Source organism: Aricia agestis, chromosome 18, assembly GCF_905147365.1.
Source record: "Aricia agestis chromosome 18, ilAriAges1.1, whole genome shotgun sequence".
NCBI lineage: Eukaryota > Metazoa > Arthropoda > Insecta > Lepidoptera > Lycaenidae > Aricia > Aricia agestis.
The window spans coordinates 12,310,745-12,338,701 of NC_056423.1; the positions used below are offsets into that span (position 1 = coordinate 12,310,745).

Genomic DNA, 27,957 nt, shown 5'->3' on the forward strand with positions numbered 1-27,957 from the left:
ATACTTATAAAAATATTTATACAGCGGAAATCTTAAACAAGGTCTTGTCACTTAAAATCAAAGAAGATGAATCAAATATCCCTTGTGTAAATATTAATTTATTATTATTAAAGGAGTTCAAATACCAACTTTTGATGAAAGATAAAAACAATATTATAATTTCAGACTTTTATTTGGCAAACCAATAACAATTAGAAACTGCATTGCAAGTTGCAACTATGGGAAATTGCCTGGGATATCTCAGACAGAGAGCGGTCAAGGGTTTTGTGTTCTTTGTGTTGTATTATGTTGTAGAATGCCTCCCGTGTGAGTATCTCTATATACTCACACAGGAGGAGTTCTGAATGTGTCAGAATTGCTCCTCAGTCACACACTGACTGCTCCAACGCAAATGCTTCAATGCGTGACCACTCTGTCTGATAGGTCCCTAAAACGACCACATCTTTTTAAAATGTATAATACATGAGGACTTACTAAGGTCCTTATTACATTAAAATTTAAAATGTATTTTAAATTTTAATGTAATAATATAAAACTAATATTATTATTATTGAGGTACAAAAGAATTTTTGGTAATAATAATATAAGTTCCAATGAAAATATTATGTTTTATGAACAATAAGTATGTTTGTTTTGCAATTTTTGTTATGTCTTTTTGGAAAAAGTACTATAAGTAATGTAGGATTATATTTTTGAGTTTTAGTGACTATTCCCATTATATATTATATCATATTGTAGTCAAGAGAAGTTATAAATGAAAAAGTGCATATGAGAATTTAGCTAATTTGGATTTTATATTATCAATGATTTAACTTTTCTAGTAGTTTAGGTGTATGTGTGTGTGTCAATATTTATTCGTGAATATACATGAATCTAAAGTTTCAAAGGTTGTGTTCTCAAAATTCTTGTTATTGAGAAAGTAATACCTTTGAATTTACCTCTTTCGTGCAGTGTTTATCATGCATGGTTTACAAGGAAATAGTTTGTGAAATAACACAAAGACCTACTGCAATCAAAAGATTGTACGAAATGCTCCTAAGATAGGTTCCTAAGAAGTACATAGTAAGTCCTCATGTATTTTAAGTTTTAATTTAATATAAAACTAATACTTATTATTATTATTGAGGTAAGTACAAAAGTATTTTTGGTAATACATAATAATATATGTTCCTATGATAATATTATGTTTTATGAACAATAAGTTCCATATGTTTGTTATGCAATTCTTATTAAGTAAGTCTTTTTTGGAAAAGTACTATAATGTAGGTTTTTGTTTTTGAGTAAAATTTAGTGATTTACACTATTCCCATCATATAATACCATATTGTAGTCAAGAGAAGAAGTTATACTTAAATGAAAAAGTGCTCATATGAGAATTTAGCTAATTGGGATTCTATGATATTATCAATTATTTAACTTTTCTAGAAGTTTAGGTGTGTCAATGTTTATCCGGAGCATGTTATACATACATCTAAAGTTTAAAAGGTTGTGTTCTGAAAATTCTTGTTAAAAGTAAGTAATATTGAATTTACCTCTTTGGTGCAGTGTTTATCATGCATATACCAATAATACTTCAGATTTACAAGGAAATAGTTTGTGAAATAACACAAAAACCTACAATGCAACTATAAGATTGTACCTGTAGGTTTTTGGTGAAAATTCATACTTGTTTTACAGTAAGTAATTATACACAACACTTGTGTTCCTTATACCTTGTATGTGTTTCTTGTGTACTAAATCAATGTAGTCTTAGCTCATCGCACAAATGCAAACCTTATTGTTGACTAGACATATAGGTATACTACACCTCACTTATGTTATTATTCTGAAACCTCACTAACACTAAATGGATTACTAAGGTCTCTACGTTTCTTATGTATCACTTCGTGATTAACTTGAGAATACCTACTTAATCGTTTTCCAAAAATTTGGACACTTCGAATGTTTAGTTTTTTGGTTTTAATAACGAATTATTTTCACTAAAATATATGCTATAGACTAAAATATAACTTATTAAGTAACTAACCAACTAAATAGCAATATAATTTAAGACTAAAAAGTATGTAATATTAATAAATAAAATTACTAAAATGTAAACTATTCAGTAAAAGCTACTCGTTGGTTGGTGTTTATTGAATTGCTGTATTTGACGTAAAAGCAAGCGAGCTTATGTCAGAAGTGTTGTCATGATTCGAAATTATTACTCAGTTAACAATGGAGAAGTGAGTTTTGTGTCACGTGACCACTGACTGGCTGGAAAATAGAGGTCATGGTACCAAAATGCGAGCCAGTCAGTATTCTGGCTGGCTTTAAGAGCTCATGATAGAGGGGCAGTAGGAAAATATACGCAACCTGGCACTCTCTATCTCGCCTAGGTTACCTACTTCCCATTTCCACAAAAATTAAGATTGCTGAATCGCTGTTTCTGCCTACGCTTGATTATGCAGACGCTTGTTTTGTGAATCTAACAGAGCTCGAGCGTTTGCAGAATCTTGCTATGAGGTTCATATTCGGCCTTCGCAATTTCGACCACATCTCTGAATACCGCGCCCAGCTTAGGTGGTTGCCTATTCGTCTTCGACGGGATGCACGCGTACTATCTCTTCTATTTTCCATTATACACGACCCGTATTTACCTTCATATTTAAATCGCCGAGTGAGTGAGTTAACCGGAGGCCCAATCCCCTACCCTATTCCCTTTCCTACCCTCCCCTATTCCCTTCCCTTCCCTACCCTCCCTTATTACCCTATTCCCTCTTAAAAGGCCGGCAACGCACATGCAGCTCTTCTGATGCTGTGAGTGTCCATGGGCGACGGACGTTGCTTTCCATCAGGTGACCCGTTTGTTCGTTTGCCCCCTTATTTCATAAAAAAAAAAATCTTATTTCGACGGGCGGATCTTAAGGATTTAAGATCGGTGTCTAATTTGCTCTTAGAAATGCCTGTACATAACACCTAATTCTATGGTTCCCCCTTCACTATTACTGGAATATAACTTTGGAATGCCTTACCTAGAGATATAAAAATGACTAAAACTTTAAGTCGGTTTAAGACCTTGGTCAAGCACCACTTTCTTACTATTGCTAATAATGCTAATTGCTCCACTTAAATTTCCTGGCTATCGATACAATTATTTATAATTATTATTTATCTATTGATAAAATATCACAATTACATAAAAATGTAAATGTACTTTGTTATAAATTATTTATGTTCGTATGTATGTATTTTAGATTAATATTTATTATGTAAGTATATGTGTATTTTTTTTTATGAAATAAGGGGGCTAACGAGCAAACGGGTCACCTGATGGAAAGCAACTTCCGTTGCCCATGGACACTCGCAGCATCAGAAGAGCTGCAAGTGCGTTGCCGGCCTTTTAAGAGGGAATAGGGTAATAGGGGAGGGTAGGGAAGGGAAGGGAATAGTTGAGGGTAGGGAAAGAAATAAGGTAGGGGTTAGGGGATTGGGCCTCCGGTAAACTCACTCGGCGAAACACAGCGAAAGCGCTGTTTCACGCCGGTTTTCTGTGAGAACGTGGTATTTATCCGGTCGAGCCGGCCCATTCGTGCCGAAGCATGGCTCTCCCACGTATAAATTATTTATGTTCGTATGTATGTATTTTAGATCAATATTTATTACTTATGTATATGTGTATGTGTTTATTTATTTATATTATGTACTTTACTACATATATTTTATATAGGTTAAACTGCAGCTATCCCCAACCCGCGGCCCGCGGGCCGCATTCGGGCCGCCGCACCCGCGCCGGGACTTTATCTGTGGCCCGCGTTATGTTAAAGCATTTTAAAATTCAAGCCCACCGGATAAAATAATGTAAAGTCGTCGTGAAAGTCGTGGTTCCACTTTTAAATAATTAATTTTGAAGAACGTTATTTTTTAACCCTAAAATTTTTGTTGCGGCCCGCGACACCAAGACCAAAACATGTTTGTGGCCCGATTGAAAAAAAGGTTGGGGACCACTGGGCTAAAGTATGGATTCATCTAAGTACCCCATCACAATTCACAGTGGCTATAGTGAGTACCATCCCAATGTCCACTATACAGTATAAATTCAGTCCCAGCCCCCAGGGTACACTACTGCATAGTAGTACCACTATAAATTCACTGTCAGGACCACGTCCGACCGCCTTAATCAACCAGAAACGCTGCTGAACTGGACTAAGTCATGGGATATGGTCACAACAACTCACAAGCTGAAGCGATTTCCATAAAATTTAATAAGTGACGCTTAGAGGATTGAACAGAAGGTTAAATGGTAAATATTAGTACAGCGAAAAAATACTTCCAATAATAATGACAAAAAAGACAATCATGAAAACTTTTATATTAATTTCAATCCAATTCATTATTATTCTTGAAATAAATTGGCCAAATTGTTTAATTTTAACAAAAAATCGAATACAAAACCCAATAAGACTTCAACGTTAGCCCATAAAAAGGCACGTTCACCACTATGCTTGCGAAGCTGCCGGTACATAATCGACGTCCATTATAAGCAATTACAGACAAAGGCGAACGTTCGTATTCGTTTTTGTACATCATAGGTCTACGTTGTGTAACAATTGGCCTTGAACAAAAATTATATTACAACCGGCCATCTTTACTAAAACGCACCCGCATACCGCAACGCTTATGAAATCGCGCGATCCATGTCACCGCCCTACAGAATTTCGCTCGCTGCTCGTAAATTCATAATTAAATAACAAACTACGGCTTTATGAGAGCTTCATTAATTTTTTCCTACGCCCCCTCTACGCCCCCTACGTCCCCTTGGTCTCCTCATCGCCCCTTGCGACTGTGGACGGGGAACAAATATAATTATCTACATTGTACGATGATAATGGAAGCCAATATACTTCAATTATGGCTACCGAGGACTTGATGTTGAATATTTTAGACTAATTTTATACGATAGGTATAATTTTATTTATATTCATTATAGAATTATATTTCATTTTGATCTAAATATATCGGCTGGATCGGATGGATGGCAATAATACAGGTAGGTATGTTAAGTATTAATCTTGCAATAAACAAATTCTAATCAATAATTGAAATAGGTATTTTAAAGTTAGTCTAAAAATCTGTAAAGTTTGAGCACAAATTACTAATTAGTTACTACGTAACTTTTAGGCTTAGCTAATCTAAACCTACAAAAGGTATTAAACTAGAATACTAGAATTGGCGTGTAAAGTATTGACGCATTACAAAAAACTTCGCTATTGCTAAAGACAGTAACGGGAGGACGTCAAACTGCCTCTCAGGTGACACTATAAAATAGAGGCATTAAGGCCCTTCCCCTATGGAGATTCCGTAATTTACCCTATTTAGAGCCTTCAGCCTTATAAACTCATAATTTAAAAGCTGCAAAGTTCTAACAAAAATATAGCAATAATCTTCAGTGTATCAACATTCCTTTCCCTGGTTTAAATTTTCTATATTTGTTTTATTTTAATTATGATATTAGCTTCCAAAGTAATACCAATTTTTTAAAATTGAAGCATGCTTCAGCATCTCCCTAGTATTTACAAATTACGTTTATTTGAAACACACGACAATAGATAGACAATTTCATTAACTACACTACTTACTAACTAAAACGGGGAACGTTTTAAATGTTTTTTAGATCAATTCTGTACTAAGGTAAAAAAATAGGATTTTTCTGCGATCTCGGCAACGCGTCAAATGTAAGTATGGTCAAGGTCGTTTGCTCGAACTCCAAACTCCAATGAAAATGTTCCAATAAATTCTACACCCTCCACCCATCCTGTATGTTCATTGTTCACATACCAGTTACCACAAAATAAAAGTCAAACAGAGGTGCGGATGTTTAACTTACACAAACTGTAAATTCAAACAAATTAACAAACTAAAATTAATATTCAAAAGCTCACAGCTAGAAACTACGCTCAATAATATTAACGCGATTAATTCGCCCAAACAAATCAAATCATATCTCCCTTTGGACACAGAATGTATTAAATTGTTTGGACAAACAAATGGGGTAAAGGCGCGGTGCCAGTGACAGCGGGTGAGGTTAAAACGTAAAATTGCTAAGATCATGGCTTTTTACTTTTAAATTCAAACTATTTTTAACAATAAAGTAAAAAGAAATAAAACTTCACAGTGGTTATAAGTATAAAAGACTTAAGTGTTCATTACAAAATTAGGTAGTAAAGGACAAAGTTATTTTGTAATCGCTTTGCTTCTTTGAAGGAAATCTAAAATTGTATTTGTATAATGTTTTCTACTACATAAAGTAATGCTTTGTAATTTCTTAAAAATACAGTGCTTGTAATATTTGAACGAATAAAGTTTATAAAACTAGTATTTATGGTATACTTTGACGCTACCCGCTCCGCCCATGTCCCCGCTATCAGTGGGACCAAACACAAACCCGGAAGCGCTTAGTTATCGGTTATAAAATTAAACATTTCATGAAATTAATTTTGCCAGTGCAGCGCAGATTTTGAACTGACTTCCAAAAAGGAGTAGGTCATAAAATTTCTATATAATTTGAATTGGCTTTTTCACATGCATTGTCATAATATTTGGGTTATTTTTTTTTTTTTTTATGAAATAAGGGGGCAAACGAGCAAACGGGTCACCTGATGGAAAGCAACTTCCATCGCCCATGGACACTCGCAGCATCAGAAGAGCTGCAAGTGCGTTGCCGGCCTTTTAAGAGGGAATAGGTTAATATACTAAGGAAGGGAAGGGAATAGGGGAGGGTAGAGAGGGGAATAGGGTAGGGGATTGGGCCTCCGGTAAACTCACTCACTCGAGAAACACAGCGCAAGTGCTGTTTCACGCCGGTTTTCTGTGAGAACGTGGTATTTCTCCGGTCGAGCCGGCCCATTCGTGCCGAAGCATGGCTCTCCCACGTATAAGTTAGTTAAATTGTGATTGAGTACATTATGGTGTACGTATGTGTCCCTTCGTTCGAGTTCACTGTGAAAGTAGGGGCAGCGAAAGACTTAATAGTGAATTTTCTGAGAAATACCCAACGTAATACCTAAACCCTTTATAATATTAGTATAGATTATATTATGTATTAATACTTGTAAGCATATTATAATTGTTGCTGTCTATGTGTCTCTATAATGACGTACCACCTAACTCCACAAGTTCGGTGAATGTGGAAGTTGGTCTGTCAATCACTGTCCACATTAATTAGGGTCGCGGGTTCGATTCCCGGTGAATAGTTAAAATAACTTCGCACGTGGTTGAAGTTCGGGAGAAATTCTGAATATTTGATACATTAGCTTTCGCTTTGTAATGTTTTTGTCTGTCTGTTACGAAATCTCGTCTTTATAGTTTCGAATTTTAGTACTTTAATATACTAGACGTTCCGCGCAGCTTCGCCCTTCCTCACCTCCATCCTTCACGTGGTCTACTTTTTATCTGTGCCAAATAACAGAAAAATTGCTCCAGTAGTTCGTGAGATAAGCCCTTTCAAATAATTTCCCCCGTTTTTTCCACATTCTCCTCTATTTCTTTGCTCCTATTAGTCTTAGCGTGATAAAATATAGCCTATAACCTACCTTGATAAATGGGCTATCTAACACTGAAAGAATATTTCAAATCGGACCAGTAGTTCCTGAGATTAGCGCGTTCAAACAAACAAACAAACCGCTTTATAATATTATATATATAAAAATCAATTGCTGTTCGTTAGTCTCGCTAAAACTCGAGAACGGCTGAACGGATTTATCTTATCTTGGTCTTGAATTATTCGTGGAGGTCTAGGGAAGGTTTAAAAGGTGAGAAAAATTCGAATAATTGCCGGGAAAATCCTCAAAACAGCATTTTTCTATTTCCCATACAAACGTTTTCTAAATAAAATGGAGAGTCAATTTGTAATTTATTACCGCTGCATAAAGTTCAAATTCGCGTGCGCGTTGGAGGACCTAATATCGCGTTCTGAAACTCAACAAAAGTGAAAGTGAATCGCGAACGCGACAAAATTGCATAGTCTCAAAATACATAGTACATAAATAAACACAATTTTAGCTAACTTCAGTTGTTACTCTGTCCGATTATTTTTTTATTTTAGCTAACTTAAGTTGTTACTCTGTCCGATTATTTTTTTAATAAGACTATATAGAAATCGAAAGATAAATCTATATATATATAAAAATCAATTGCTGTTCGTTAGTCTCGCTAAAACTCGAGAACGGCTGAACGGATTTATCTTATCTTGGCCAATTTTGATGAAATTTTTTGTGTGTGTTCGTGGAGATTCGAGAATGGTTTAGATTTACAGTTTGGTCTACTGGAAAATGTTTTTTCAATTAATTTCTTATTTATAAGGAGTTGTTGATTTTGGAATGTTTTACATTAGATCCGGAGGACGGCGTTATCATCGCATTCAATATTATTCTATTTCAATTTTAGTTTGTCCTGACAGATGGTGCTACGATTAATTTGAAAAAAATTTTGTTATTCAATTCATGTGCTGATTAAAATATTAAATAAATTTAACACATAGGCTACAATTTTAACCGACTTTCAAAATGGGGGAGGTGTTATGTTCGTTTTCTTATATTCAACGATTACTCCGCCGTTGGTTAACCGATTTTCAAAATTTTTCTTTTGGTATATAGGGTATCATCCCAATTTGGTATTATATTCAGAAAAGTGATGATCTGATGAAGGATCCATAAGTAATCGAGGGAACTCCTCAAAACTTATAGGGAAACATATGGTGACTTCGGTTTCGTGAGAAGTATTCTAAGCATATGCTACCAACAAGTAAGATTTTGCACCGAGATATACCTGGTATACTGTGGTTCGGAAGGTGCTGAGAGAATTCCTGATTCTTTATAGATACAAGTTTGGGAGTTTCGGCGTTGTTTTAAGAACAGAAAGCATATGCTACTATGCAAATTACATTCTTCATCATCATCATCATCATCATCACTACCATATCATAGTCTTTTAGATCGAGACTCGAGTTTGTCAAGCGATACTTAAAAAAAATCTATATCTACCTAATATTATAAACCTGAAGAGTATGTTTGCTTGAACGCGTCAATCTCAGAAACTACAGGTCCGATTTAAAAACTTATCTCAGTGTTAGATAGATCATTTATCGAGTAAGACTCATCATTTATCGAGAAGGTTATATTATATTATTACTCTAAGACTAATACGACAGAAGAAACTCAGGAAAATGTGGGAAAAACGGGGGAAATATTTTTTATGGGAAAATGTACCTACGGATTCTGTAAAATTTCTAATTTACGCGGGCGAAGCCGCGCGGGACATCTAGTAATATTATATTTATAATAACAACAATAGTATAGGATAATGACGTCTGCAATACTATTTGATTGACGGTTTTAAATGACATATTTTGCCACGTGTTTTTTCTTCGACAATTCGACAATTGACACGAAAGACTGAGGTCTAATTTCATCAACGATTGTTAAAGTTAATGCTCGAATAAGTATCATGTTACCTCTTTCGTTTTTCTTATGAATGAAAGAGAAGACATGACATTTTAACAAGCTGTTAACAGTAACAGACGTTGATGAAATCGGGCCTTAAGGTAGCTTGCGCAAGCCGCAAGCGATCGCGATAAAATCCAGAAAGCACCTTTACGGCTACACAGCTGCGCCTTACGCCTGTTAGTTGGTGCTAGGAAATAAAAGTGTTGGAAAATACTAATCCATGGACACATTTCAAAAACACGTACACCAGGCAGATTCTCGTGTGGGTTGAGTTTGGTATCGGTAAATGGTAAATGAATCCCTCGATCGTGGATTTTCGCGGTCGAATACGACGGCTTGGGAGTTGAAAAACCTATGACAAAATTACGTAGCGTTTTTTCATCTGCAGTTGAATAGAATGTTATATAGATGTTAAACTATGAAAAATGTACGGTATCCACGCTATTTACACGTTGGGCAAATTCTAAGTGTACATAATGCTTCTATGAAGTTTTCTTAGTATAAATATGAACTTAACATGTCACAATTCCAGCATAGAATTGCATATTAGGTACTTCTCGCGTAGCCAAACTTGTGAACTTGTTGTTTTAATGTTCGTCGACTAAATTTATTATGACTATTTTATAGACATTTTCTGCCACTGCTCATAATGTAATCCGTCCATTTTAAAAATAAAAACGTTTAAATTATAAATACTCACCACAAATTCTGAAATATGGTTGACGATTTAGATTCTTAAATAATTCTTACCTGAAACAAAATATATTATAATGTTAAAAAGATTTTTATGAAAAAAATATTTTTTCTTTAAGGGTGGGTTGCACTCTGGTGCAACTAGCTCTGGCTAGGGGTTAAAGTCAAAGTTAAGGTTATCGTCAAATATGGCGTCCTTGGACTTTTACTAGGGATTTGACAAATCATTTGACTTTTTGTTATGGTTAAAGTTAAAGAGTAAGTTGGTGCAACCCACTCTTAAACTACAAAGTTAGAGTACAAAAGTCATTGACCTTTAGTATGTTTATTAGAATATTTTAATGATTTTTCACACATTATTTTTATGAACATTTTCTCACGTTTCTGAAAATTTTCAGTCCGAAAACGTCAACGACCTTTCAGGACCTTTTGTTACTATTTTTTACAATTGCAGGAAAATTGGTTTAAACTTTGAAGAAATCAAAAAGTACAACCGTAAACATTAAGCATCTGTCTTCATTAAAACTTGAACTCTATAAAAACAATTAAAATAGAGGCCAGTGTTTTCTCTACGCCGTGCCAGCGGTCTTAAAACTCCCTCCATCTTACGAATTTTCGATTAGGTCACGTGCTCTGACACGAGTTTCACTTTTAACTATCCCAAAAAAGTGCACAACGTCAAGTATATGTATTCACGTCAAAAAAGAGACTCAAGGGCGTAGCTCAAGGGTCAATCATTTAGACCGCGCGTATTATTCATTAATTTAAAATTTGTACTGAATTGACAGATTTCAATCGCGTGAGACCGGAGACGTCTTGCAAATCTGTCAAATCCATACAGAAATGCATCTACGCGTCGCGTTGCTGTCCGAATTGACCCTTATGGTCACGTATACGGTAGTCGGTATGGTTATATCGCCAGGTTTTGTAGAGCCCATGGTATTCCTGCATCCGGCTTAGTCTGCCGGGTTAATATATGCGAGCGCACGCCTAGCTGTCTGTCTGTCACATGTTGACATGATGTATGTAGTTCTGTATAAGCGTAAATATAGTTAAAAGCAACTAGGAGTTTGAATTAAGAAAAATATAACACAAAATGTCCGGTTTCGATAAAAGTATCATTTTTTGTGCCAAAATATACTTAATTTCATAGGAAAATACTAGTAATTGTACCAGTATTCGATGTAATAAATAATAATAATAATAATAATAGCTCCCACACCGGTTTCGGTGACGGTGGCCGGTTTCATTGAAACCAGGCCAGCTACGCAGGAGTAATTTATAATGTCCAAGTGTGTGCGCAGTACACAAGAGCACTCTCTATTCCTTTACTCTCATAACCCAGTGGGACGGACGACCGACACGACTGGCGAGAGATCAGGCGCAGGACCGACTTTTTGCAAGTCCTACATCCTTATTTATTACATTGTGATGTTATAAATAAGGATGTAACAAAACAAAACGATAACTGATCGATAATACTTTGGGGTGTGCGTGTGTCCCTTAAGTAGAATTCACTGTGAAAGTGGTTACCTTTTTAAAACACTTTTACCTATTTTTATTACAAAAAAAATGTTGTTTTAGCAGCTAGAGTATTATGATTTATCACTTAGTAAATGAATATTAAATTTTGTGAGTCTTGCTAAGAGTCGAGAACGGGTAAATTTTGCCTATTCTCTCTTGAAATATTCGTGAAAGACCGGGATGGTTTATATTAGAGGGGAAATACTTAGAAAGTCCAAAGGGTCATCTAGTCTATTATTATATAAATTCACTAGCGACCCGCCCCGGCGTCGCACGGGTATAAAATATATAGCCACTGAAAAAATGATTAAAATCGATAGCCTATAATATGATCCTTCACGTGGTCTACTTCTTTACTGTGCCAAATAACATAAAAATTGCTCCAGAAGTTCGAGAGATAAGCCCTTTCAAATAACTTCCTCCGTTTTTTCCACATTCTCCTATAATTAGTCTTAGCGTGAAGAAATTTAGCCTATAGCCTTCCTCGATAAATGGGAACACTGAAAGAATCATCAAAATCCGTTGCGTAGTTTTAAAGATTAAGGGGAACAAAAGGACATGAGGGAAAAAATCGACTTTGTTTTATAATATTAATAATATTTATAGATTAGTACTCCTAAATAAATAACCGCATTCTGCAATAGCTAACTTAGTCAAGCTCTTAGCCATTCATACAGCTGTAAGTAAGGGGTTTTCCAATAAGTACATACTTGACAACTTGTTTTTTAAATAAAATTAAAACCATATTTTGGGATATTTTAAAAAAAATTATGTCGAATCAAAGTACAATTTTGAATGGAACAAGTAACAAAACATTTTTGAATGGAACTCGACTTCCACCGCAGGCAAGTTTGCAGAGGCGATACGTTGAAACTTGAACCCAATTTTCTATGACTCGGCCACACATTTCGGCTATTTCGAATTTAATTTTGAATCTGAGCTATTTCAATGGCGTCGGCTTATCTGACGACTTGACGCAGACCCAAAGAAAAAATCTAGAGGCGTTAAATCGCACGAGGCGAGGCGGTCAATCGACTGGACTGGTCAAGTCCCTATTGGTAAACTAAAGAACTAAAGGGTAGTTCTGAGTAACGACTAACGAATAGCCGCGGGCAAAGAACAGTAGCTCTACCATGAGTTTAAACTTAAAAGCTAAGTATAGTTTTTGTCGATACTTATTTTTGGTAAAAGGTGGCCCCGTGCGAGTTTCTTACGCCGGTTCTTCTCGGCGGGGTAGTTCCCGAACCGGTGGTAGGCCTCATGTAGACACGACGTTTTAAAAGTTTTAACTTTCTTAACCTATTTAGAAATAAATATTTTGATTTTTGAAATATTTTAATTTTTGATAATCGATACCGACTACGTAAATTTTAAACTCATGGTAGAGCTACTGAAGCGAATGATAACGAGAACTTTCTTGGTAGAGACGTAAAGAAAAAATATCGATTGTCCTTTATAAGATTGTCCTTTAAAAAAAAAAAAGACAGACAGACACACTTTCGCATATACTTTTATATTTATAATATTATAAAGGAGGTAGGGATAAAATATTATTATCACGTCTTAACTTGCTCACTTTCAGTCACAGACAGTGGCGTAACTAAAGGGTGGCAGGGCTGGCAAAATGCCACGGGCCACCAAAAGGGCCCCGGCCCAAGAGGCCGTGATATCAGATTTTTTTATAATTGTTTTATTATTAACGTGGTGATTTTTACTGATAGGGCCCCATCAATTTGCCACGGGCCCCGGATGTTACAGTTACGCCACTGGTCACAGATTGGATCTTTCTTCTTGTAGTATTGTATAGTTGCATACAATGTAGGTATGTATCTGTATTCAGTATACATGTACGCCTGTTAATCTGACCGTAGATTATCTGAGACAATGAACATTCCGAAGATATTGGATCAATTGATGGGACAACATACAATTATTAGGTCACCTAGAAGGTTCCATTATACAGGGTGTAACAAAACTGAGACGTGATAATACTTTAGGGTGTGTACGTGTTCCTCGTAGAGAGTTCACTGTGAAAGTAGCAGCGCTGAAAGATCAATTTTTTTTCACTTTTGTATGGGAAAACTCGTGACGCTCGGGCCCTTGCCCATATAAAAGTGAAAAAAAAAATTGATCTTTCAGCCCTGCTACTTTCACAGTGAACTCTCTACAAGGAACACGTACACATCCTAAAGTATTATCACTTAGTTTTGTTACACATTATTGATAATATGAGTATGGAATAGAGATTATGCAGTTTAATAAAGCAATGTTTTTTTTTTTTTTTATGAAATAAGGGGGCAAACGAGCAAACGGGTTACCTGATGGAAAGCAACTTCCGTCGCCCATGGACATTCGCAGCATCAGAAGAGCTGCAAGTGCGTTGCCGGCCTTTTAAGAGGGAATAGGGTAATAGAGGAGGGTAGGGAAGGGAAGGGAAGGGAATAGTTGAGGGTAGGGAAGGGAATAGGGTAGGGGTTAGGGGATTGGTCCTCAGGTAAACTCACTCACTCGGCGAAACACAGCGCAAGCGCTGTTTCACGCCGCTTTTTTTGTGAGAACGTGGTATTTATCCGGTCGAGCCGGCCCATTCGTGCCGAAGCATGGCTCTCCCACGTATAAATACTTTAGACTTTAGAGTGTGTATTGTCCCTTATATAAAGTTCACTGTAAAAGAAAAAAACGATATGGTTTTTTTCTTTTACAGTGAACATTAATAGGATACGCTTTGTCCCGGAAAAATGTACGGTTACTGCACAATACACTTTTATGATTTTCGCCTAAACTATTCAATCTATTTTGATGAAATTTGGTATGGAGATACTTTGAGTCTCGGGAAAGAACATAGAATACATTTTGTCCCGGAAAAATGTACGGTTACTGCACAATACACTTTCATGATTTGCACGTAAACTATTCAATCGATGTACGGGAATAACCATAAACTAAAGTCCACGCGGACGAAGTCGCGGGCAACAGCTACTTTAATATAATCTTATATCTTTAAACGAGCAATTCTTGTATATTATAATTATTTATTATAAAATTGGAATCGGGGACTAACCCTAGGGGGTTTCGGGGGCGATAAATCGATCTAGCTAGGAATCATTTTTAGAAATGTAATTTTATTCGTCTTTTATCGAATACCGAGCAAAGCTCCCCCGCCTTCCACTTGATGTTAAAAACGATGAAAACGCTCAAAATGCCTCCTATTTTGAGCGTTTTGATCGTTTTTAACGTCAAGTGGAACGCGGGGAATATAATATTATAGCTATGTGGTCATATCCAGTCCATCCACGATCATCGTAATTTAGCCCTCATCGCACACGAGCTATGCAGGTCACGGTGTACAGTACTGACTTACTGAGTATGTAGTGCCGTAAATAGGGCGGTGCCACCGGTGCCCAGGCACAGGGCGTAGACTCTGGGGGGGCGCAAAAATGACCAAACTAGTCAGGAGTATTATTTTTTTGGTTTGCTCCCGATAATAGTTCCCGCTGCGCCCCTAGAGCACGATTTCAACAGTAAAATAGACCTATACATTGCTTTTGGTAATATAATAATCTAAAAAAGCACGGGCGCAGTTGTAGAAGGCTAGAAGCTCGCACAGGGCGCAAAAGATACTGTTTACGGCACTGTGAGTATGTAGCCGGATGTAATATAGATCAGTGTTTTTCAAACTTATTTATGACGCGACCCCCCTGAGCGATACTATAGCGATAAAGCGGAATATTATCTACTCAACTACCCTAAAACTCAATTTTCTTCTTTTGTGTTTACAGAGCTAAATAAATCGAACTTCGCAACATAATCTATAATATAAAAATGAGTCGCTGAATGTGTTGCTAAGCGCAAAACTCGAGAACGGCTGAACGGATTGGGCTAATTTTAGTCTTAAAATATTCGTAGAAGTCCAGGGAAGGTTTTTAAGTGACACGAAGTTCACCGGGACAGCTAGTTATTAATAAAACTAGCTGTTGCCCGCAACTTCGTCCGCGTGAATGTATGTTATTAAAATCGAGATTTAGAAAATTAAACACCTATCTACGGACTACGACTATTTTATTTGGATATATGTTACACACGAAATTTTAAATTTACATCAAAATACCCAGAAAACTTGAACCTCAGATACTTATCGTTTTGAAAAATCCTTTCTTCGAAGGGAAACAAATTGGAATTTGTTGTGTTAGACTGTTGCCAATAATAATTGTGACAAAAACGCTTGAAGGCACGGATTAAGTTCCTCTAGCGATGTCCACGATATCACCGTAGTATGCGACATCAGATTTACACTGTAGGTTGTCTAGCATAATTGTAGTTCATTCGTTTTGGCAGAAAAAGCGCTCCCAGAGAACATGATGAGAGGTTTATTCAAACATACTGCCTTCGGTCGTTCATATTATACAATTTCTACCTATGTGCTCGACCGATGACCGACCGACTTAGACCCGTAAAGCTTGACTTTAAAATTTCCATGGCCGGTAACGAATTGAGATACACAGTGGTCAATTATATCCATCCAGGGTGTGGATAATCGTTTACGAATATTAGGAAAAGATTTAAGGATCGACCTTTGCTAGAATTAGTAATCACTTTGGTTGTCGTTGTAAATTTCGAGGAGTTCTTTCAATTCCATTACTTATCAAGTCACCGTTTTTAGGGTTCCGTACCCAAAGGGAAAAACGGGACCCTGTTACTAAGACTGCGTTGTCTGTCCGTCTGTCTTCTCCAGGCTGTATCTCAAGAACCTTTATAGCTAGAGTTCTGATTTTTTTACAGATTGTGTATATCTATTGCCGCTATAACAACAAATACTGAAAACAAAACAAAATCAATATTTAAGGAGGGCTCCCATACAACAAACATGATTTTTTGGCCTTTTTTGCTCGATATCAATAATGACAACAGGCAGGCAGTTGAAATTTTTACAGAATCCTTAATTATATCTGTACTTTAATAATTAATAATACAATTAGAATATAATTAAAATTTAAGGGGGGCTCCCATACAAAAACACAGCTTTTGGCCTATTTTTTCTCTATAACGGTACGGAACCCTTGGTGCGCGAGTCCGACTCGCACTTGGCCGATTTTATTGTAAAAATGGTATCAAATTAGGGCAATCTATACAATAAAAAAAGAATTTTGAAAATCTGACCACAAACAGCAAAGTAAACATTTACTCCTCCTTTTTTGAAAGTCGGTTAAAAAAAGTATCTAAGATGTTGACCAGGGATGTAAGGTATCATCATGCCAAATTTCATTGAAATCGGTCCAGCGGATTCAGAGATTAGCCTATACAAACAGACAAACAGACAAACAGACAGAGAAACAAAATTTTCAAAAACAGTTAAAATGTGTTCTACTACTCTTCTTACATGCCCCTGACTCGTTTTTTCAAGTTTATTTTCAATGTACAAAAATTTTACCTCTACGATTTTATTTTAAGTATATACAAACAAAAATAAGTGATAATACATTAGGGTGTGTACGTGTTCCTTGTAGAGAGTTCACTGTGAAAGTAGCAGCGCTGAAAAACTATTTTTTTTTCACTTTTGTATGGGGAAACTCGTGACGCTCGGGCGCTTGCCCATACAAAAGTGAAAAAATTTTTTCGTCTTTCAGCGCTGCTACTTTCACAGTGAACTCTCTACAAGGAACACGTACACACCCTAAAGTATTATCACTTATTTTTGTTACACACTGTAGATAAATAAAATGTCTTTATTTCAGGCATAAATGTACCCATACAGATTATATAAAATATTATGTATTATGTAAAATTAATATCACTTCTTACTCGTATTATATCACTTCTTATTAAAAGAGCAGGCGTGACGGGGCATAAGTCCTTTTGTTACATTTCATTAAAGATAGGCAGGAAGGGCAGTATTAGCATTCACTGAGGGAACATACAATACGGATATTTAATAGCGTCTCAAAAGGGCTATTTTTAGGGTTCCGTAGTCAAAAAGGTTCCCTTATAGTTACGGTCTGTCAGTCCGTCAGTCCGTCTTGTCTGTCCGCGGTTTTGCTCAGAGACTATAAGACCTACAGAGCTGTAATTCGGTATGAATGCACATATTAATGATGCCGACAAAATGGTTTATAAAATCTTAAAAAATATATTTTTTTTATAGTACCTCCCCCACACGTCCTCAAGCGGGGATAATTTTTTTTCGCGTCCACCCCACCATGCGGGGTGTCGTTGGTAGGTTTTTAAAAAATATTATGACTATTCATAGATCATTTTCCGATTTAGGGATCCGTTTGTGAAATATTAAGTTTTAAAAGTTGAAAAAATTGTAAGAGTCCAGTTCTACCAGCTAAACGGTTGCTGTAGGAAATGTGAAAAAATTGGCCAAGTGCGAGTCGGACTCGCGCACGAAGGGTTCCATATCATTTAAGAGCAAAAATAGGAAAAACAATATTTTTATGTGGGAGCCACCCTTAAAGTTTTTTTTTATGAAATAAGGGGGCAAACGAGCAAACGGGTCACCTGATGGAAAGCAACTTCCGTCGCCCATGGACACTCGCAGCATCAGAAGAGCTGCAGGTGCGTTGTCGGCCTTTTAAGAGGGAACAGGGTAATAGGGGAAGGTAGGGACGGAAAGGGAACGGAATAAGGGAGGGAAGGGAGTAGGGTAGGGGATTGGGCCTCCGGTAAACTCACTCACTCGGCGAAACACAGCGCAAGCGCTGTTTCACGCCGGTTTTCTGTTTTTTTTTATTAATAATGCCGGTTTTATTTTAATTTTATTAATATATTTTATTAAAGTTATAACACTTTCAAGTATTTTGTGAATATTTCAAGTGCCTACGTGTAGCCATTTTTGTATATATTTGTATTTGTGTGATATAAGTAAAGCAAAAAAATTCAAAAATATTAAGTTTATTGTATGGGAGCCCCCCTTAAATATTTAATTTATTTTGTTTTTAGTATTTGTTGTTATAGCGGCAACAAAAATGAAAATTTCAACTATCTAGCTGTAATCTATCACTATCACGGCTAATAAGACTTCATAAGATAAAAGTCGATCAACTAAAAAAAATATATTCGGCAAAGTATAAAGGAACTTTTCGTTCAAATTCCTTTGAACGTAACTGAGATGATGTTGTTAGTAGTGTAAAATACGTTATAAAATATTATGTACATTCATTGACCATACAAAAATTATTAAAAACTAGCGGTCGCAGTACTACGGAACCCTATATTGCGCGTGGCCCGAGACGCACTTGGCCGGTTTTATTTATTATAATATTAGATGATATTTGGTATGGAGATACTTTGAGTCTCGGACTTCGGGAAAGGACAAGGGATACTTTTTGTCCCGGAAAATGTACGGTTCCCGCACAATAAACTTTTATGATTTTCGCCTAAACTATTCAATCTATTTTGATGAAATTTGGCATGGAGATACTTTTAGTCTCCGGACATGGAATACTTTTCGTCTCTGAAAATGTTCGGTTCCCGCACAATATACTTTTAAGTTTTATTATTTGCGTGTAAACTATTAAATCGATGTACTTACATTGTACGGGAACAACTATAAACTAAAGTGAACGAAGTCGCGGGCAACAGCCAGTTTTGAATAAAATTATCGTCCATCTAAAGAACGTTGTTACTGATGTAACAATAAATAAATAAAATAATAAAAAAACTCTTTATTCAAACAAACAAAACAGATCAATTTACACAAGTTACAAAAACAGAAAAGTTTGAATTGGCGGCCTTACTGCTGGAAGCAGTCTGTTCCAGGCAACCATAAAATATACTTAACTAAAAATATTTAATACAAAAAAAAAAGATATGATACTATTAGAATATAAATAAATAAGTATAATACACAAATGAATATAATAGATACTTTATACCGAATAAAATAAATACATAATATAATAATATGAATCAAGGAAGAGGAGAAATCGTAAGGGTTTAAGTGGTGTCCACACCGCCGTTTTTCCATACAAACGCTGTCCCCTGTTTCCTCCCTGGATAATGCCGGTAGAGTTATGATTATATTTTCCTGAATATCTATGGCCACTATTAGCATGTCCCTATGTTTTCTTTTCTTTCATAATTTTATTATTAAAAAAGATAAGAACGTCCAAAAACCCAAAAAAAGGGCCTGATTTTCCTCTGTGTTCAAACACACAGAAAACAAAACTTGCTAAAATATACAAAAAAAAAAAAAAACATCGGAACACAGCTCAAGCCTTGCTTTAATTCTTAATAAAAAAATTACCTACTTAAATCGGTTAAGTTTTTGAGAAGGAATCAGCGGACAACGAATCGAAGATTTTCTGTTCTTTTATTAGAGCTTTTGTCGTGTTGTCTCTATCGCTCTCTGCGGTGAGAGACTTGAGAATGGTGAGACAGCAATACAAATTCAAATCCTATTTTCAATTTCTCTCGCCCCTGGTTTCTCTTAAGAGTTTGCAGCTAACAATTCTTCTAGTTTGAGTCATTTATTTATTTCACTAATCGCATATATATAATTATAATATGTGTTTGTTCAGTGGCGTAGTCGAGAGCCCCTTTGAGGCATACGTGTCAAGTGGGCGGCTCGCCGAACATCCAGGTTGAGTGCGTAATACGACCCTGTTTTTAATTACTATGCATTTCTCAGGTTTTCTCAATACCAAATGGACTTGGTCGCGTTTATTTATTAATTACTAAAAAACTTTTTCTCAGTGTGTTATAATAATAATAAATTATTATAATATGACTAAAGTAAAAATAGCGAGTTGGCTAAAAGCGCCATCTCTCGTTTAGTACGCGAACTAAAATGAACTGGACGTATCGATTATTTTTTAAAACGATCATAGATGGCACTGCGAGCATGTTCTAATGCCTCAATCTGCATTAAATAAAATATTAAATTTAAATAATTTAACGTCATGAAAGCAAGGATTTATAATGCTAATAATATGACCGTTCGTAAAGCCTTATACATATATATATAAACTATATTCTACGGTCTACCCGTACGGTTCTATGTAAAAACTACGTAAAATGTTGGTATAACTCCTCACCTGCACAGCATCATCCAGGCATCTGCCCCAGGCGTCGCTGCGGTCGACTAGGGAGTTCCATGTGTCGGCCAACTTGGTGACCTCCCGGCGGATGGAGCGCGCCAGCTCCCGAGCCTGCTCCTCAGCAGAACGGTACCGGGAGTCACCCTCGTCGCGGCTCGCTGGAAAAGGAAGACAAGATTAATCACTAAAATGAATTCGAAAGTATGTCTGTGTGTCGTACGGCTATGCTCGGTGGAAAATGATAAGACTTAGAAAGGGTTGGATTCATATTTTTATGAGTATAGGTCACTTTAATTTCGCCGCCTCTATGTACGAACTACGAACTCTGCCGCGATCCTAGGACGCTCCCGCCCCCCTAGGGTACGTCATAGGATGTCTGTCCGTTAGCTCTTGTAATAAGGTTTTCGCGCGATAGGTAAACTAATTTTGGCACAACGGAGTTGCAGGCGTTATCTAGTACGTTAAACAAGCTATGAGGCGCAGCGCAGACGACAGACGATTCGTGACGTACTTTTTAGTCCGTGGAAATAGAACCTATGCAATTATATATGCAGTAACGCACACGACGCGCAGCGAAGACGTGTGCGTTGTACATAGTCGGGACTATGTAAAAATACAATATTAAAAAATATACCCTAGTCTCTATGTCACCCGCGCGCCTCGGCAGCATCAAATATTCTACCACTAACCACTTAATATTTCGTTAAAATCTGCGCAGTAGTTTAGCCGCTACGACATAGTATACATTTTTTTATGAAATAAGGGGGCAAACGAGCAAACGGGTCACCTGATGGAAAGCAACTTCCGTCGCTAATGGACACTCGCAGCATCAGAAGAGCTGCAGGTGCGTTGCCGGCCTTTTAAGAGAGAATAGGGTATAATAGGGCATCGTAGGGAAGGGAATAGGGGAGGGTAGGGAAGGAAATAGGAGAGGGTAGGGAAGCGAAAAGGGTAGGGGATTGGGCCTCCGGTAAACTCACTCACTCGGCGAAACACAGCGCAAGCGCTGTTTCACGCCGGTTTTCTGCGTGCCCGTGGTACTTCTCCGGTCAAGCCAGCCCATTCGTGCCGAAGCATGGCTCTCCCACGTCAAACATGCATATACTGTGAAAGTCATGACTTTGCGGTAGTCGGGTTTTAACACTTCCTTTAAACCAGTAAATCTTTTCTGCTTAATAGTCTTAAAATAATAATAATAGGTACATACTATGTACATACTTTTTGTCTCAGTACAACGAAACAAAATGCAGTCCAGCCAACATCAAATGCGTTTTGTTCGTAACTCTAAAAATGTTGATGATATCAATACAACCAAGATGATAAGTTCAAATTCAGTTAATTTAAAAGTCTGAGTTACTACAGAATACCCAACCTAATCTGTGGTAAACTTTTCGAGAAAGAAAATCGGTTCAAGTTGAAAAATACTCTTTTTTAAATAACTACAACTTTAATCAGGTGAACTCGCAGCTCGTTTAAGAATTTTTAATTAATTCGCTCTCATTTACTCATGGAGTGTTTGAACTGAAACCAACAGAAGTTAGTTTTCAAAGGAATTTCTTTCGCCGAGATAGAGATGTGTGTTTGTGAAACTTCAGTTATTCTGTTTTTTATTTAATTACTTGTTTTAACCTCGTTAATACATTAACCCACAGGAATATACATTTTTGCAAATACATATTAGGAATATTGTAACCTTCTAGATGTGGTCCACGAATTCGATTATCGTGCGGGAATTATAAGTACATATTTTTATTTCAATCGAAACTAGCCTGCATTTTCTTAGATTCTAATTAGGTAATATCTTTTTTAAAAAATATATAAAAATAGGTACAGCGGAGCTGGTAGCAAATAAACAGTTACACACATACACATTTTTGCATATTATAATATACTTATAATATTATGTTATATTTGTTATAGTGTACACGCAAACAAAACTATTTTGTATACAAAATAGTTTTGTGTGCTTAAGACAAACTATGTTATAACATAGTTTGTCTTAAGAGGATACACCAGGGGCTAGAGAAATTAAAAAAAGTACGTGTAATATCTATAGCTGTCTCCCTTACCCCAAGCCTATACCGCAGAACGCGATAGAGACAACTGCAGAAAATCCAGAAAATCAACGATTCGTTGTCCCCTGATTCCTTCTCCAAAACTTAACCGATTTAAGTACTTTTTTCATTAAAAATTTAAAAAAAAGGCTTGAGCTGTGTTCCTATGTTTTGCTTTTTTTTGTATAATCTAGCCACATCTGTTTTCTGGACGTTTGAACACAGCGGAAAATCTGGCCATTTTTTTGGGTTTTTGAACGTTCATATCTTATTTAATAATTAAATTATGAAAAAAAAAAGAAAACATAGGGACATTGTATTAGTGGCCGTAGATATTCAGGAAAAAAAATTATAACTCTACTAGCATTATCCAGGGAGGAAACAGGGGACAACGTTTGTATGGAAAAAAGGGCGGTGTGGACTCCTCTTAACACTGTCCTATCCCGTCAGCTACAATTTACAAGAGCGTGGGTCCTCACAATCGATATTCTAACCCATCAATCCCCAAGCGGCAGTCGGCTGCCGCATAGCAATTGAAAATCTATTGTGTCTGCAATACTCACGATGGAGGTGCTACAATACATGCGCAACACCAGTATCTAGGACTTCCACATAACAATCCTGACTCTAGACTGTATCCTGAATACTAAAATCCAGGGAACAGGTCCAATTATTGGACGCCGGTAATAGTCAATACGGCCGGCGTATGACCAATCACAGCGATTATTCAATTATGACACTATTACACGGCTCTGGGTCATCATCAGCCCTGCAGTTCATGTCATAATATTATGATACGAAATTGCCCATACAGTACTAAAAGAAAAACAATTGTTTCAGCGCTGCTACTTTTACAGTTATCTAACTCTATAGCAGAGTAGACAGAATGATAGAGTATGTCGACTTAGAACTGATGTTGAAATTTTTAAATTTGACGTATTATGACGAAAATCGTCGCTAGGGTTGTTAACTTGTTACCTACGAATTTAAAACTATGACATATTCGATGGACGTGTTCCTCTTTGGTCGTATTGTTGTTTGTGTTTTGGCACATGCGATTAAAATTGTCAGAATCCAATTTTGAAAACTTTATTTTTAATATTTAAAAATTTATTATATCAGCCAGCGCGAGGCACAATCCGTTCATAATCCTAGTGAAACCCGACGAATTTGACAGATATTGAAACCTGGCCGTCTCTTTGCAGTCGAACTACTGGTCGTTATGTCTATTGTGTCTATAGTGAAAGGGGCACTATGCCAGTTTTATACTTAATTTCATTACAGCCTGCATAATACATATTAATACTAATAAAATAAATGAGACTGTTTCGCCTATCTGTTGCCACTTCATACTTTAACAGCTGAACTGATTAAGATTAGGATGGAGACTCTCTAAATTCCTTAGGTAAATGGACATAAGATAGCATACTCTTGTTAAAAATTTACGGTTATTTTCAATATAGGAATACTCTTGCGATGAAAGTTGTTTAAACCTCGTCATAGTAATATTGAACGTAGTATTTTAAGATCGCCTGCCAAATCTATAATATTACAATTTAACTATACCAAGAACTAAACGTACTATTAAGAAATTTATTAATAGGCCAACCTTAACGGTTAATCGATCCATCTAGTCTCTATCAATAGTATTTCCCTGTACACCCCGCTTTCTTTTACCAAAGACACCTAGAAATCGCCTACCATTTTGGCCACTAATCTTGAACTCATGCCCACAACGGTTTATCGGAGATTACCATATCCTCACAAAGCGTCTTAACAGCATTAGACTGTGATACACCACAGTCCACACATCTCCCCACAACCCCCACAAACCCCCACAACTCCCCATTAGGGTGTAAACTACCCCTCGTTAGTATCGACAGGTGTGTGGAATCAAGTTACGGCAGATTGCTTAAGCGACGCAGATTGTGTTAGGGCGATAATATGTGGTAGACAGTCAAGTCCTTTTGAGATCTAGGGTTGGGATTTTTTTTTTTTAAATGAAATAAGGGGGCAAACGAGCAAACGGGTCACCTGATGGAAAGCAACTTCCGTCGCCCATGGACACTCGCAGCATCAGAAGAGCTGCAAGTGCGTTGCCGACCTTTTAAGAGGGAATAGGGTAATAGGGGAAGGTAGGGAAGGAAAGGGAATAGTTGAGGGTATGGAAGGGAATAGGGTAGGGGTTAGGAGATTGGGCCTCCGGTAAACTCACTCACTCGGCGAAACACAGCGCAAGCGCTGTTTCACGCCGGTTTTCTGTGAGAACGTGGTATTTATCCGGTCGAGCCGGCCCATTCGTGCCGAAGCATGGCTCTCCCACGTATACTTTTATGAATATTTCTTGATTTTATGCACATACTGACGCCTGCAACTCCGTTGCGCCTAGGGTTGCCGTCGCTAAACCGAAAAGCCGGACAAAGCAGTCAGCTTGGCCGGACATATTTTGTACAAAAGTGTTGCTATCGAGTACTCGTACTTAGAATCTAAGCTTTTAATATACGTTCGACAGCTCGTGTACACCGTACAAAAATCAAAATCAAATTATTTATTTCTAAATAGGTTAACAAAGTTAACGCTTTTAGAACGTCTACACGATACCACCGGTCGGGGAACTAGCCCGGCGAGAAGAACCGGCGTAAGAAACTCGCACGGACAAACAAGACAAAACAAGACAAATTTTCTGTTTAATCAAAACAGTTTAACATCTAATAGGTAGCTACACAATGGGCATTGTCCAAAAAAAATCACATGTACTTTTTATATTTTTTTTCGTTAAAATAGGGTATTTTAAGAATATAAATTAAATAATTTTTAAATTAATTGGCTAGTTTTTTCTCAATAAATTTTTAAAGTTTCGCTCTGACGTCATCATCGGCGGCAAATTGACCTCTGCAGTGTTTTAAATTTCCTTTCAATCTTATTTATAATGGCTCATGGCTAGTTCGTCAAATGCAAGTTCTCATTATGTGAAAGCTGATACGAGAAGCTTACCAAAAGTTCGAAACGTAATGTTGGTCGAATTTATTGCTAATTTAACGCCATTGGAGGTCAAACTAAGGTTAAACATATTTGTTTAAAAATATAAGTAACTAATGGGTATTTTTTTCGTTTATATACAGAAAAACGATCACTGACCTTATTCCTCGAAATATTTTTGTAATGAGCAAAATTAAAAAAAATTGGACAATCCCCATTTTACATCTCATTAAGTGCAAAACCGTCTAAAATTTGTGTTTTGAGGCTCTACAAAGGCCGGACTCCCTTTGATTTTGGCCGGACACGCAAGCAAAAATCCTGACTGTGTCAGCTTTATCCGGACGCCTTGTAACCCTAGTTGCGCAAAAATTTGTTTATCTCCCGGGAACAACAAATTATTCGGGATAAAAAGTATCATAATATGTATCCCGGGACTCCAAGTATCCTATTCCAAATTACCAAATTTCAGCTAAATCGGTCCATCGGTTTTGGCGTGAAGAGACAGACAGACAGACAGACAGATAGCAAGACTCACTTTCGCATTTATAATATTAGTAATTATAGCATGGATTTGTGACAAATGATAAATGTCAAGTGAATTGGAATTCTAGACAAAGACAATCAAAGCATACGGAAGTGCGCTGGCCAAATTCCAGCAGGCCGTGCGCATGCCGTGCACTATTTACACGAACCGTTTCGACGCAATTTGACCCCCCTGTAGTTCAGTGTCTATTGCGAGTGCAAAGATAAAATTAAACCTACGTAATGGAGAATGTTACCTAATTTTGATTATTAGCTGTCCACATTCTCTGTCAAAAATAAAGAATATTAGTGAAAGAATTACTTGGATATGTTAATTAGTTTCCGATTTATAAGCAAAACAAGTCGTAACTCTACGATGCGGGCGGCCGGTTACGGTGTGTCGTCATAGCACAATACCGCCAGATCACTATGTCAATCAGTCAGTCAGTCACCTTTGAGTTTTATATTTAATATATAGATTCTTCAATCAATAAATAAAACGCGATTTTTTAGCTTTTTTTGCTCTTTATCAATAACGGCAATAGGTAGGCACTTGGAATTTTCACCAAGGCCTTAATTATATTATGTGTACTTTAATATTTAATAATAATATTAAAATAAAATAAAAATTTAAGGGGACCTCCCATACAAAAATCACAGTGGCGGTACGGAACTCTTCGTGCGCGAGTCCGACTCGCACTTGGCGGATTATTTATTTGTATTTTTTTACTAATCGGACTCGCTCATGAATACACATACCGTTATAGAGCAAAATAGGCCAAAAATTGTGATTTTTGTATGGGAGCCCCCCTTAATTTTTTATTTTATTATAATATTATTATTAATTATTAAAGTACACATATAATTAAGACCTTAGTGAAAATTTCAAGTGCCTACCTGTTGCCGTTGTTGAGATAGAGCAAAAAATCACTGTTAGCGGGAATCGATATTTTTCGAAACTTTGAATCCCTATAAAATCAAAACTACTAGGTATTTTTGACTGCAACAAAAACTAGTGTATTTGTATACACACAGGCTTTACTGTGACAAAATTACAAGCAATTTCTCATACCTAGTAACATTCTCCATTATGTACTAGTACTTATGCAATATACCCAATTTCAGAGGTATAGCTTTGGTATATCCTGAAATATGTCCCTGTAATAATGCCCCCCACGTCGGTTTCACTGACCCTACGAAGGAGTTTTTAGTGCCCTACCTGGAAACCATAAAGCAATAGAGTGCATCTGGGTATAGATGACAGATGATGTGTGATTGACATGTGCGGGCGTTCCACTCACCCTCAGTATCGCTGGTGTCTGACAGCGGGGGTTCGTTGGCGACGTACTGGCGGCCGCTGAGCAGGTTGCTCTCCACCACCGGCCGCTTGTCCTCCAGCTGACGGCGGAAGGCGCGGTGGTCATCCTGGGGACAGAAGCAGGATTAGAGCACAAAAAGTACATTTTTGAAGAGTAGCTGAGTCAGCTTTTGGTTAGGTGTAGATGCAAAAGGCAGAAGTCGCGTTGGTCATCTTAAGGGAAAAGGATGCAGGTTACGTTCAGATCTCAAGAAGAAAGAGTACAAGAATAGATATTTAAAGTTCTTCGTATGTAGAGCAAAAGGGTCCGATCTTCAAGCGTCGAATGCGTAAGCACATGCTGTCCCATG

At 36.8% G+C, this 27,957-nt stretch overlaps 1 protein-coding gene and 1 long non-coding RNA gene across 2 annotated transcripts in view; one reads left to right on the plus strand and one right to left on the minus strand.

Moving 5' to 3' along the window:
* The window catches only part of LOC121736245 (dystrophin, isoforms A/C/F/G/H), a 523,358-nt gene that overhangs the window by 61,286 nt on the left and 434,115 nt on the right, over positions 1-27,957 (minus strand). The window contains exons 49-50 of the mRNA XM_042127329.1: positions 27,591-27,714; positions 20,732-20,892 (exon numbers count right to left, since the gene is read on the minus strand). Of these exons, the coding sequence (XP_041983263.1) occupies positions 20,732-20,892; positions 27,591-27,714 (285 nt within the window). The remainder of the gene's footprint in view (positions 1-20,731; positions 20,893-27,590; positions 27,715-27,957) is intronic.
* Positions 3,924-5,407, plus strand: LOC121735874. The gene is made up of 3 exons (XR_006036933.1): positions 3,924-3,993; positions 5,256-5,258; positions 5,397-5,407. It is a non-coding gene; the product is annotated as an uncharacterized LOC121735874 (long non-coding RNA).